The sequence below is a fragment of the Rattus rattus genome, chromosome 5, assembly GCF_011064425.1.
Source record: "Rattus rattus isolate New Zealand chromosome 5, Rrattus_CSIRO_v1, whole genome shotgun sequence".
NCBI classification, from domain to species: domain Eukaryota; kingdom Metazoa; phylum Chordata; class Mammalia; order Rodentia; family Muridae; genus Rattus; species Rattus rattus.
This window is the reverse complement of record NC_046158.1, coordinates 71,933,205-71,947,119: the sequence shown is the minus strand read 5'-3', so window position 1 is coordinate 71,947,119 and position 13,915 is coordinate 71,933,205. Positions and strand designations below refer to the sequence as shown.

The 13,915-nt window shown below is 36.4% G+C and overlaps 1 protein-coding gene across 1 annotated transcript; it reads left to right on the top strand.

The window, feature by feature from the left end:
* The first annotated feature begins 2,584 nt into the window (after nucleotides 1-2,584).
* Nucleotides 2,585-3,547, top strand: LOC116900499 (olfactory receptor 4A5-like). The gene has a single exon (XM_032902234.1). The coding sequence runs from the start codon at nucleotides 2,591-2,593 to the stop codon at nucleotides 3,545-3,547; it is 957 nt and encodes a 318-aa protein (XP_032758125.1). The 5' UTR covers nucleotides 2,585-2,590.
* Nucleotides 3,548-13,915: the final 10,368 nt, after the last annotated feature.

The window sequence follows — 13,915 nt, the reverse complement described above, 5'->3', positions numbered from 1 at the left end:
CATGTAGAAAGTCTAAAACTCACAAGGGAGAGACAATGTACTCATTTTCCTTGTAATAGTGAGTTAAATTGACTATCTGGTTTTCTTTTACAGTTGTATGTGTATTTTGCAAGTGATATAATGTCATTCCTCTTTATGGTTGCTAAAAGTTCATTGTTAAACAAAGAACTTTTAAAAAATATATGAGTATATTTCAGAAATGAAATGATCTTAGTAACTATTATATTTTAATAATAATAAATAATAATAGTAAACTATTATTTTCCTAGAAGTATGATAACAGTATTTTAAAATGAAAGTATACATATTATTCTTCTGTATTTGTAGAGTCAATTTTTTGATAATTTATATTATATATAAGTATAGTATAGTATAACTTATGCACTCCAGTTTTTTATATTATTTAAATAATTGTGCTAGGCACTACAAGATTTGGCCTGCTTAAAACCAATTCTCTTCAATTCTGAGATCCACTAAACTATGTAGAAGGTAAAATATTGAAGATAGAATTGGGAATGCTATGTGATATCTCTATGATCTATCACAGGTATGCCTATAGCACTTGGGAACTTTACAAATGGCAGTGATAATGATCTGACTCAGACAGAAGTAGAGACATGACTGAGACATTTATAAGATGCATTCCAACTGCTTGCAAAGATATTCTGATTCTGCACCTTTCTTTCTCTGAGTCCAAGTCCATACAAATGGAATTATCTTGCCTAATGCTTCTTCAAAGTGAGTATTGGTAATATTTTGTATGTGTATAATGAGTGAATTATTCCATATAGTAAAACAAATAATTAAGATTTTAATCATTAAGATTTTAAATCTTAAGATTTAATTTGATTTTAATTGAAATCCAGGAAGCAGTTCATGAGGCTCACATTTACTCGTCTTTAAAAATCCAGATGACCTCTACATACCTACTAAGTGGACAGAAATGCTCATGACATTTTATCAACTGATGCTCACAGTGAAATATCTGGCAATATGCATCATAGCCAGCACTGAGATGTGTGAAGTGTTGAGATGTGCTTTAGGCACTCCCTAGAAAAATAAGAACACCCACATACCACTATAAGAGAGAGATAACATGGAAGTTACTGTGGTACATATCGTGAACCAGAGGCAGAGGGAAACATAAAAATGGTCAAGATAAGATGATACTCACCGACTGTACCTTATGCTGTAACCAGATGTCTGACGTCATGGTTCATGGCTCTATCATGGTCAATGTTCTGTCTAAGTATTTCTCAGACTCTTGCTTGCTACACCATGTACAATAAAATTAGGGCTATTATCTGATCATAGTAGTTAGTAAAATCATTTTAAAGTATTAGCATCATTTAGGAAGCAGTTATAAACTTGGAAATCTTAAGCAAAAATAAGGAAAAAAGAAAGTACAGCAAAAGAGAAATGGAAGAGGTCAGAAATAATGGTGTATAGACCATGAGAGATTTTGAGACTGGGAAAGATTCTGAAATATGGTCTAATCCCCTGGTGTTTCAGAATGCAAAGAGAAATATATTCCTAATTATGTTTAGAAAATTAATCCAGCCTATGCCTTCAAAAAACTGGTTTTGCATTTTCTTTGAGTGTTCTGCTTTGGTGTTCTGGACAATGAGTTTCCTATGTGAGGACTCTCAGTGTTCTTTTTCTAAATTCTTAAATTAATTAAGAATAAATTAAATGCTATTTTAATTTTAATATTAAAAAGCATTTAGTTTTACCATTAATTCTCTCTTTTCTGTTTATTTTTTCCTCCATCTCTATGCCTGGTTATTCCAGAATATTCTGGATAAAATATGTGATGTCTCATGATGCAGTACTGTTAAGAGCCATGGATTAGTTCAGGCTTCGTAAAAATACTTTAAAAATCCTGCTTGTGGATATGATTATGTTACTAATCAGTATAATCAAGCAACAAATGAAACTAAAATATAAAGAAAGTCATTGGAATAAGCCATGATGCCTGAATAATATTGGAGATATTTGATACACTTAATAATCTCCTGAAACTTTTTAGATCAAGTGATATATGATGACTAAATTTATCTTGTAAGGTGAAGTATCTATGTCAAATAGTTCAATATAATAACACTAATATGGATCCTCTTAGGTCAGTGCTAATGTGGATACCACCCAAACTTAAATTTTAAAATATTCTTCACAGATAATAACGGCTAGAAAAGTTGCTCTTCTTTGGTGGATAAACTCAGGGTGTAATGGTTCAACTCTTTATCAAGTCCTTTAGGAAAAACATTTCTATATTCATTTGGTATATCAAGAATAATGTGTTTTAAATAACCTTTTATGGGTGACAGAGATATCTCTATCTGAATTTCTCTCTAGAGATTCACTGTTACTTTTATAACCTTAGCATTGAGAGACTTTTAAACAGAAAACAAGTGGAGCTTGTTACACGATGAAGTTCAATATATATATTTATTAAATAACTAATATTGGTTAACTACTGCAAAGACACTATATGCCCCATGACAGGATGGACTCATGGTCTTGTTAATAGATCATGTGAAATTTGATTCTCCTGAGCTCTTTGTTTGAAACAAGTCTGATAGAAAAATAAATGGGCCAGAGCAACAATGTCACAGAATTTGTCCTGCTGGGCTTCACTCAGGATCCTGCTGGGCAAAAAGCTTTATTTGTTATGTTTTCACTGATGTACATTGCAACAATGGTGGGCAACCTGTTCATTGTAGGGACAGTGATTGTCAGCCCCTCCTTAGGCTCCCCAATGTACTTCTTCCTTGCCTGTCTGTCACTCATGGATGCTGTTTATTCTACTGCCATCTCACCCAAGTTGATTGTAGACTTGCTCCGTGAGAAAAAGACCATCTCCTTCAGAGCTTGCATAAGCCAGCTCTTTATAGAGCATTTATTTGGCGGGGTTGACATTGTTATTCTGGTGGCAATGGCCTATGATCGCTATGTGGCCATCTGTAAGCCACTACATTATTTGACCATCATGAATCGACGGGTATGTATTCTCTTCTTGGTGATGGCCTGGGCAGGAGGTTTTGCACATGCTTTGTTTCAAGTTCTTGCTGTATATAATCTTCCTTTCTGTGGTCCCAATATCATTGACCACTTTGCCTGTGACATATACCCACTCTTGCTACTTGCATGTACTGACACCTACTTCATTGGACTTTCTGTCATTGGCAATAATGGGGCCATGTGTATAGTCATCTTTAGTCTCCTTCTATTTTCCTATGGAATAATCCTTAGATCTCTCAAGAATCACAGTCAGGAAGGGAAGCGCAAAGCTCTGTCCACCTGCAGCTCTCATATCACTCTGGTTTTTCTCTTTTTTGTTCCCTGTATTTTCATGTATGTTAGACCTGTTTCTCGTTTTCCTATTGATAAATCCATCACTGTAATTTATACTGTTGTCACTCCCATGTTGAATCCTTTAATATATACTTTGAGAAATTCAGAGATGAAAAATTCTATGGAAAAGCTCCTGCAGAAAATATTAAGTCCGAATAGAGTAAGGCTTTCTCTTTGCTGCTTATATTATTAAGCACTAGACATCAATCCCAAATAAACCATTGTGGTGTGAGTTTGTGCTGTAATATTCATGCTGCCACTTGATTCTCTGAAACTACGTGTATTGTGAATGTAATTGTTAAATATCGTTATTTGTTATAAAATTTATAATAATTCGTATAGCTGTGCATAATATCATTTATTCATTAGTTACTTGTTTAACCATTTTTGATGAATTTGATATCATATTTTTTTCATTTTTCAATAAATATTTTCTGAAAAATTTTCATGTATTTTGTCCAATAAATATTCTTATTTAATTAAACTTTAGCTTGAAATATTTCTCTTTAAATGTTTTAATGGTTTTATTAAGATACTCATAATCTGTGTTGTACTTATGTTGTTTTGAAATCTGAAGACATTATAGAGTGTTAATCACATAATTTTCATTTTGTTTTCTCTTATATTTTTTATTTCCCTGTGTTGAGAAAAGTATGATCTACTTGCTATGCCTTGTAAACTGAGGTATATTTTTTAATTATTTTAATAACTGTCCTTTTTGGTGGCCCCCAAAATATTTCACAGTGTGATGACATAGCATGTTCTTTATATTTTACACTCAGGTTATGTGTATCTTTCTAAGTCATTTAATTTGGTGAATTAACCTTGTTTCCTAATTAATACTTTATTATTAGATGCCAATGAAATAGGCTTTGATAAGCAACAAAATATTTAATAATTTTATTTAGCCAGTATTTCCAAATAGTAGTAGTTTTGGCTGATAGAGTGTTGAATATGTAGGCAGTTTAGAGGAGAGCGGATATCTTTACCCCATTAAATCTTTCTTTTGGTAAGAGGAGAGTTATCTTTCTGTATGTGTTAGAATTCTTCATTACTTTTGATCTCAGTTTTTTCATCAATTAGACGTTTCACATTTTTCCTTTAAGATTATTTTTAATTTGTGTTATTTTATTTCAATGTGTGCTTACTATCTTATAATTTCTGATGATTGTGACAAATAGCAATGAAGGTAAACCATGAATTTTGATACTTAATCCAAAATGTTTATATAAAATGAAGGAATTTCAGTTAATTCCTTGAATTATTACATAAAATAGATACCATCTGAAATAATTATTTTTATTTTCACCAATATTTATCTTATAATGTATCTACATATTCCTGTGATGTATTAATTTAAACTGAAAAGTAAACATTATGATTTGGAAATAAAAATACCTTCATAAAGAAATTGGAGAGATGTTATATTAGCAACTTAGGAGCATAACTGAAAGCTCTGGAACAAAAAGGAAGCATACATTCCCAAGTAGAGGAGATTGCAGAAAATAACCAAGGGCTGGATTTCAACCAATTAGGAACAAAGAAAACAATACAAAGAATAAACAAAACCAAACAGTGGTTTATTGAGAAAAATCAACAAAACAGATAAACCCTTAGCCAAACTAACTAAAGGGTAAAGAGATAGTATCCAAATTAACAAAATCAGATATGAAAAGGGAGGTAAACCAACAGAAACTGAGGAAATTAAAAAAAATCATCAGCTACTACAAAAGTGTATACTCAACAAAACTAGAAAATCTAGATGAGATGGATGAGTTTATAGACAGATACAAGGTACAAAAGTTAAATCAGGATACGATAAATTACCTAAACATTTCCATAACGACTAAAGAAATAGACATAGTCATTAAACATCTCCCAATCAAAGAAAAAGCCCAGGTTCAGGTGGTTTTAGTGCATAATTCTATCAGACCTTCAGAGAAGATCCAAAGCCAATACTTCTCAAAGTATTCCACAGAATAGAAACAGAAACAATGCTATGTTATTAGTCCTATGAAGCCACAGTTACTCTGATACCTAAACCACAAAAGATCTGACAAAGACAGAGAACTTCAGAAAAATTGGCTTATGAATATTTATGCAAAAATACTCAATAAAATCTTATAAACCAAATCCAAGAAGACATCAAAACCCTAATGAACTCATCACTATGATCAGCTAGTCTTCATCCCAGTGATGCATGCTTGGCTCAATATTTGGATCTCCTTCAATGTAATCTACTGTATAAACAAACTCAAAGAAAAAATCACATGATCATCTCAGTAGATGCTGAAAAAGCCTTTGACAAAATACAATACCCCATCATGTTAAAAGTCTTGGAAATATCAGGAGTTCAAGCCCCTATTTAAATATAATAAAAGCAATATGCAACAAAGCAACAACCAATATTACATTCAATGGAGAGGAACTTGAAGCAACCCCACAAAATCTAGGAGAAGACAAGGCTTCTCTTCCTATCAATTCAACATAATACTCAATGTTTTACCTAGAGCAATTTGAAAACAAAAGGAAGTCAAGGGGATACAACTTGGAAAGGAAGAAGTCATGGTATCACTATTTGTAGATGATATGATAGTATACATAAGCCACGTCAAAAATTCTATCAGAGAATGCCTACACCTGATAAACGACTTCAGCAAAGTGGCTGAATATAAAATTAATTCAAACAAACTACTGGTCCTCCTCTACACAAAGGACAAACAGGTTGAAAAAGAAATTAGGGAAATAACACCCTTCACAATAGTGACAAATTATATATCTTGGTGTAACTCTAATTAAGCAAGGTAAAGATCTTTGTGACAATAACTTCGTGTCTCTGAAGAAAGAAATTGAAGAAGATCTCAAAAAATGGAGAGATATTGCATGCTTATGGATTGGTAGAATTAACACAGTAAAAATGGACATCATACCAAAAGCAATTTTTACATACTCAATGCAATCCCTATCAAAATACTCACTCAATTCTTCACAGAGATAGAAAGAGCAATTCTCAACTTTATCTGGACTAATAAAAAAAAATGCAGGATAACAACCAATTCTCAACAATAAAAGAACTTCTGGGGGAATCAACATTCCTGACCTCAAGCTGTCCTACCGAATGTTAAAAGCTGCATGATATTGATACAGAGAATGACAGGTCAATCAATGGAATAAAATTGAAGACACAGATAAAAAGCCCACAGATCTATGGTCACTTGATTTTTGTCAAAAAGTGTGGCACATCTACACAATGGACTACTACTCAGCAATCAAAAACAATGACTTCATGACAGTCATAGGCAAATGGAGTGAACTAGAAAATATCATCCTGAGTGAGGTAACTCAATCACAGAAATACACACTTGGTATGCACTGATTGATAAGTGGATATTAGCCAAAAAGCTTGAATTACCCAAGATGCAATCCATAGACCACAGGGAACTCAAAAAGAAGGATGACCAAAATACAGATGCTCTCACTCCTTCTTAAAAGGGGAAAAACACCCATAGGAGGGGATATGGAAGCAAAGTTTAGAGCAGCAACTCAAGAGCCTGCCCCACATGTGGCCCATATGTATACAACCACTAAAACTAGATAAGATTGATGAAGCTAAAGGGACCAGATATAGATCTTTCCTGAGAGACACATCCAGAGCATGTCCAATACAGAGGTCAATGCTAGCAGCAAACCACTAAACTGAGAAGACCCCCTTGGGGGGAATTACAGGAATACTGAAGGATTTGAAGGAGCTTGCAACCCTATAAGAACAACAATGACCACCAACCAGAGCTTCCAGGGACTAAACCACTATTGAAAGACTATAGATGGACTGACCCAACTGCATATGTAGCAGAGAATAGCCTTGTTGGGGCACCAGGGGAAAGGGGAAGCCCTTGGTCCTGCCAAGGTTGGACCCCCGTGCAGGGGAATATGGGTCGGTCAGTAAGGGGGGTGTATGGGGGGAATACCCGTATGGAGGAGGGGGAGCGGAGGCGATGGGGGCTTATGGACAGGAAACTGGGAAAGGGAATAACATTGGAAATGTAAGTAAAGAAATATATCTAATAAAAAATTTAAAAAAGTAAAGTACAAAGCTAAACAAAAAATTGTCAACAGAGGAATATCGAAAGGCAAAAAAACACCTAAAGAAACGTTCAACACCCTTAGTCACTAGGGAAATGCAAATCAAAACAACCCTGAGATTCTACCTCATACCAGTCAGAGTGACTAAGAACAAAAGCTCAGGTGCCAGCAGATGCTGGCAACTGTGTGAGGAGAGAGACAAACTCATTCATTTCTAGTGTGATTGCGACCTAGTACAACCTCTTTGGAAATCAACTTAAGGTTTATCAGAACATTGGAAATAGTTCTAACTAAAGACCCAACTATACCACTCTTAGGCTTATACCCAAAACATCTTCCAACATTTAACAAGGACACACACTCTACCATGTTTATAGCAGCCTTATTTATTATAGCCAGAAGCTGGCCACAACTCAGATGTCCCTCAAAAGACGAATGAATACAGAAAATGTTATATATTTACACAACAGTATGTTACTCAGCTATTAAAAAGGATGACTTCACAAAACTTGTAGACAAGTGAAGGGAACTAGAAAATATCATGAGTGAGTTAATCAACTCCCAAAAGGACATACGTTGTACATACTCACTGTTAAGTCGATATCAGCCGAAAATCTCAGAACACTCAGGGTACAACTCAAAGACCATACGAAGCTTAACAAGATGGAAGAACAAAGTGTGGATGCTACAATCCCACTTAATTTTTCCCATCTTTATTAAATAGGTATTTCTTATTTACATTTCAAATGTTATTCCCTTTCCCGGATTCCATGCCAAAATCTCCCTAACCACCCCCCTTCCCCTTCTACATGGGTGTTCCCCTCCCAATCCTCCCCCAATTACCGCCCTCCCCCCAAGAATTCCATTCACTGGGGATCCAGCGTTAGCAGAACCAAGGGCTTCCTCTTCCACTGGTGCTCTTACTAGGCTATTCATTGCTACCTATGAGGTTAGAGCCCAGGATCAGTCCATGCACAGTCTTTGGGTAGTGGCTTAGTCCCTGGAAGCTCTGGTTGGTTGGAATTGTTCGTATGGCATCTCAAACCCCTTCAAGCTCTTCCAGTTCTTTCTCTGATTCCTTCAACAGGGGTCCCGTTCTCAGTTCAGTGGTTTGCTGCTGGCATTCGCCTATGTATTTGCAGTATTCTGGCTGTGTCTCTCCTGCACTTCTTTGCTTCATCCATCTTAACTAGTTTGGTGGCTGTATATGTATGGGCCACATGTGGGGCAGGCTCTGAATGGGTGTTCCTTCAGCCTCTGTTCTAAACTTTGCCTCCCTATCCCCTCCTAAGGGTATTCTTGTTTCCCTTTTAAAAGAGTGAAGCATTCGCATTTTGGTCATCCTTCTTGAGTTTCATGTGTTCTGTGCATCTAGGGTAATTCGAGCATTTGGGCTAATATCCACTTATCCATAAGTGCATACCATGTGTCTTTTTCTGTAATTGGGTTACCTCACTCAGGATGATATTTTCCAGTTCCCTCCATTTGCCTATGAATTTCATAAAGTCATTCTTTTTGATACCAGTAGTACCACAATGATTCTGTTGTGTAGATGTACCACATTTTCTGTATCCATTCCTCTCTTGAAGGGCATCTGGGTTCTTTCCAGCTTCTGGCTATTATAAATAAGGCTGCTATGAACATAGTGGACCATGTGTCTTTGTTATATGTTGGAGCATCTTTTGTGTACATGTCCAAGAGAGGTATAGCTAGGTCCTTAGGTAGTGCAATATTCCATTTTCTGAGGAACCTCCAGACTGATTTCCAGAATGGTTGTACTAGTCTGCAATCCGACCAACAATGGAGGAGTGCTCCTCTTTCTCCACATCCTTGCCAGCATCTGCTGTTGCCAGGGTTTTTGATCTTAGCCATTCTGATTGGTGGGAGGTGGAATCTCAGGGTCGTTTTGATTTGCATTTCCCTTATGACTAAAGATGTTGAACATTTCTTTGGGTGCTTCTCAGCCATTTGGCATTCCTCAGCTGTGAATTCTTTGTTTAGCTCTGAACCGTATTTTTCAATAGGGTTATTTGTCTCCCTGAAGTTTAATTTCGCGCGTTCTTTGTATATTTTGGATATAAGCCCTCTATCAGTTATAGGATTGGTAAAGATCTTTTCCCAATCTGTTAGTTGATGTTTTGTCCTAGCAACAGTGTCCTTTGCCTTACTGAAGCTTTGCAGTTTTATTTGATCCCATTTGTTGATGCTTGATCCTAGAGCATAAGTCACTGGTGTTTTTTTTTCCCCCCAGGAAATTTTCTCCAGTGCCTATGTGTTCGAGATTCTTCCCCACTTTTTCTTCTATTAGTTTGAGTGTATCTGGTTTGATGTGGAGGTCCTTGATCTACTTGGACTTAAGCTTTGTACAGGGCGATAAGAATAGGTCAATCTGCATTCTTCTACATGCTAACCTCCAGTTGAACCAGCACCATTTGCTGAAAATGCTATCTTTTTTCCATTGGATGGTTTTGGCTCCTTTTTCAAAAATCAAGTGACCATACATGTGTGGATTCATTTCTGGGTCTTCAATTCTATTCCACTGGTCTATCTCTGTACCAATATCATACAGTTTTTATCACTATTGCGCTGTAATACTGCTTGAGTTCAGGGATAGTGAATACCCAGGAAGTCCTTTTATTTTTAAGGATAGTTTTAGCTCTTCTGTGTTTTTTGTTTTTCCAGATGAATTTGCAAATTGTTCTGTCTAACTCTATGAAGAATTGGATTGGAATTTTGAAGGGGATTGCATTGAATCTGTAGATCGATTTTGGTAAAATGGCCATTTTTACTGTATTAATCCTGCCAATTCATGAGCATGGGAGATCTTTCCATCTTCTGAGATCTTCTTCAATTTCTTTCTTCAGAGGCTTGAAGTTCTTATCATACAGTTCTTTTACTTGCTTGGTTAAAGTCACACCAAGGTATTTTATATTATTGAGACTATTATGAAGGGTCTCATTTCCCTAATTTCTTTCTCAGCTTGTTTCTCCTTTGTGTTGAGGAATGCTACTGATTTATTTTAGTTAATTTTATACCTAGCCACTTTGCTGAAGGTGTTTATCAGGTTTAGTAGTTCTCTGGCGGAACTTTTGGGATGACTTAAATATACTATCATATCATCTGCAAACAGTGATACTTTAACTTCTTCTTTGCCAATCTGTAACCCTGTGATCTTTTGTTGTCTAATTACTCTGGCTAGGACTTCCAGAACTATGTTGAATAAGTAGGGAGAGATCTTAAAAATAATATTTATTTTTTTAAATTATTTTTTCTTGGATATTTTTATTTATATTTCAAATGCTATCACCTTTCCCATTTTCCTATCCATAAGCACCCTATTCCAACTGTCTTACCCATGTTATATGAGGGTGTTCCCCCACCCATCAACCTACCCCTTCCTGCCTCACTGCCTTGACATTTCCCTACAATGAGAGGTCCAGCCCTGGCAGGACCAAGGACTCCTCCTCCCATTGGTGCCCATCAAGGCCATCCTCTTCTACATATGCAGCTGGGGCCATGGGTCTGTCATGTGTACTCTTGGGATAGTGGTTTAGTCCCTGGGAGCTCTGTTGTTCTTATGGGGTTACAAACCCCTTCGGCTCCTTCAATTCTTTCTCTCACTTTTCCAATGGAGACCCTGTACTCAGTTAAATGGTTGGCTACAAGCATTCCCTCATGTATTTGTCATGCTCTGGCAGAGCCTATATCAGGCTTCTGTCAGCATGCACTTCTTGGCATCAGCAATGTTGTCTGGGTTTGGTGGCTGTATGGTTATGGGCTGAATCCCTAGGTGGGGCAGACTCTGAATGACCATTCATTTAGTCTCTGCTCCAAACTTTGGCTCAGTATCTCCTCTGAATAGTTTTGTTCCCCCTTCAAAGAAGGACTGAAGCATCTGCACTTTGGTTCTCCTTCTTCTTGAGCTTCATATGGTCTATGGATTGTACCTTGGGTAATTTGCAGTTTTGGACTAATACTAACTTATCAGAGAATGCATACCATGTGCTGTGTGTGTGTGTGTGTGTGTGTGTGTGTGTGTGTGTGTGTGTGTGTGTGTGTGTGTGTGTGTGTGTGTGTGTGAGAGAGAGAGAGAGAGAGAGAGAGAGAGAGAGAGAGAGAGAGAGAGAGAGAGATTGAGTTACCTCACTCAGGATGATATTTTCTAGTTTCATCAATTTGCCTAGGAAGATCATGATGTCGTTGTTTTTAATAGCCGAGTCATATTCCGTTGTGTAGATGTACCAATTTTCTGTATTTATTTCTCTGTTGATCCTCTGTTGAATGACATCTGGGTTCTTTCCAGCTTCTGGCTATTATAAATAAGTCTGCTATGAACATACTGAAGCATGTGTCCTTGCTATATGTTAGAGTAACTTTTGGTTATATGCCCAGGAGTCGTATAGCTGGGTCCTCAGGCAGTACTCTCTTCAATTTTCTGAGCAACCACCAGACTGATTTCCAGAGTGATTGTACCAGCTTGAAATCCCACCAATAATGGAGGAGTGTTCTTCTTTCACCACATCCTCTCTGGCATCTCTTGGTACCTGAGTTTTTTATCTTAGCCATTCTGACTGGTGTGAGATGGAATCTCAAGGTTGTTTTATTTCATGATGACTAAGGATGTTGAACATTTCTTTAGGTACTTCTCAGCTTTTCAGTATTCCTCAGCTGAGAATTCTTTATTTACCTTTGTACTCCATTTTTAATAGGGTTATTTGATTCTCTGGAGTCTACATTCTTGTATTCTTTTTGTATATTGAGTATTAGCCCTCTATTGGATGTAGGATTGATAAAGATCTTTTCCCAATCTGTTGGTTGCAGTTTTTTTTCCTAATGACACTGTCCTTTGCCTTACAGAAGCTTTGCAATTATATGAAGTCCCATTTGTCATTTCCTGATCTCAGAGCATAAGCCATTGTTGTTCTGTTCAGGAAATATTCCCCTGGGCCCGTGTGTTCGAGTGTCTTCCCCACCTTTTTCTTCTATTAGTTTGAGTGTATTTGGTTTTATGTGGAGGTCCTTGATTCACTTGGACTTGAGCTTTGTACAGGGTGAAAAGAATGGACTGATTTGCATTCTTTTACATGCTTACCGCCTATTGAATCAGCACCATTTGTTGGACATGCTATCTTTTTCCCCTGGATTCTTTTAGCTCCGTGTTAAAATATCAAGTGACATTGGTGTGTGTGTTAATTTCTGAGTGTTCAATTCTATTCCATTGATCTACTTGCCTGTCTCTGTACCAATAGCATATAGTTTTTTTATCAATATTTCTCTGTAATACATCTTGAGAGGAGGGATGATGATTTCCCCAGAATTTCTTTTATTGTTGAGGATAGTTTTCACTATCCTGGTTTCTTTCTATTACAAATGAATTTGCAAATTGCTCTTTTTAACTCTATGAAGAATTGAGTTGGGATTTTGATGGCTATTACATTGAGTCTGTAGATTGCTTTTTGCAAGATGGCAATTTTTACAATATTAATCCTGCCGATCCATGAGCATGGGAAATCTTTCCATCTTCTGAAATCTTCAATTTCTATCTTCATAGACTTGAAGTTCTTGTCATACAGATCTTTCACTTGCTTGGTTAGAGTCACACCTAGGTAACTTAATTTATTTGTGGCTATGTGAAGTTTCTCTAATTTTTTTTTCAGCCTGTTTATTCTTTGAATACAGGAAGGCTACTGATTTGTTTGAGTTAATTTTATATCCAGCCACTTTGCTAATGTTGTTTATCAGGCTTAGGAGTTCTCTTGGGGAACTTTTGGGGTCACTTAGATATACTATCATATTATTGCATATAATGTGATATTTTGACTTCCTTTATCCCTTTGACCTCCTTTTGTTGTCTGATTGCTCTGGCTAGTACTTAGAGTGCTATATTGATTAGGTAGGGAGAGAGTGGCCAGCATTGTCTAGTCCCCGATTTTAGTGGGATTGTTTCATGTTTCTTTCCATTTAGTTTGATGTTGGCTACTGCTTTGCTGTATATTGCACTTATAAGAAGAAACAATATAGTCACTTGTGGCAATTGGATGGAGGTTCCTGGGTTGGAGAAGGGAGGAGGAGAGAAAAAGGCGTTCCAGATTTGGAGTGACAAGATTTGAAATGTAAATATGTAAAGTAATCAATAAAAAGACATTTATGAAAGCATTATTCAAAGCAAATGGAATGGGGAATTGGAGACAGTGTATTGGACAGACTATTTGTATGAATAACAACTTCCATATACATTTATTTGACTAATAAATTTTACAGTGATGAATTTAGTGATATCTTCACTTTCAAGGTCCAGGGGTCAACATTATGCATAAGCAAGCTGGAGAGATTACAAAAACCAAGTTAATGCAGGACTGGAAGGAATGAGTGTCTCCTGGTCATGAAAGAATGCAATTCACAGAATTGCAAACTGCCCGTGACTTAGAATTAATAGCTACCACATACAGAGAAGACCTACTAAATAATATGCTTCAAA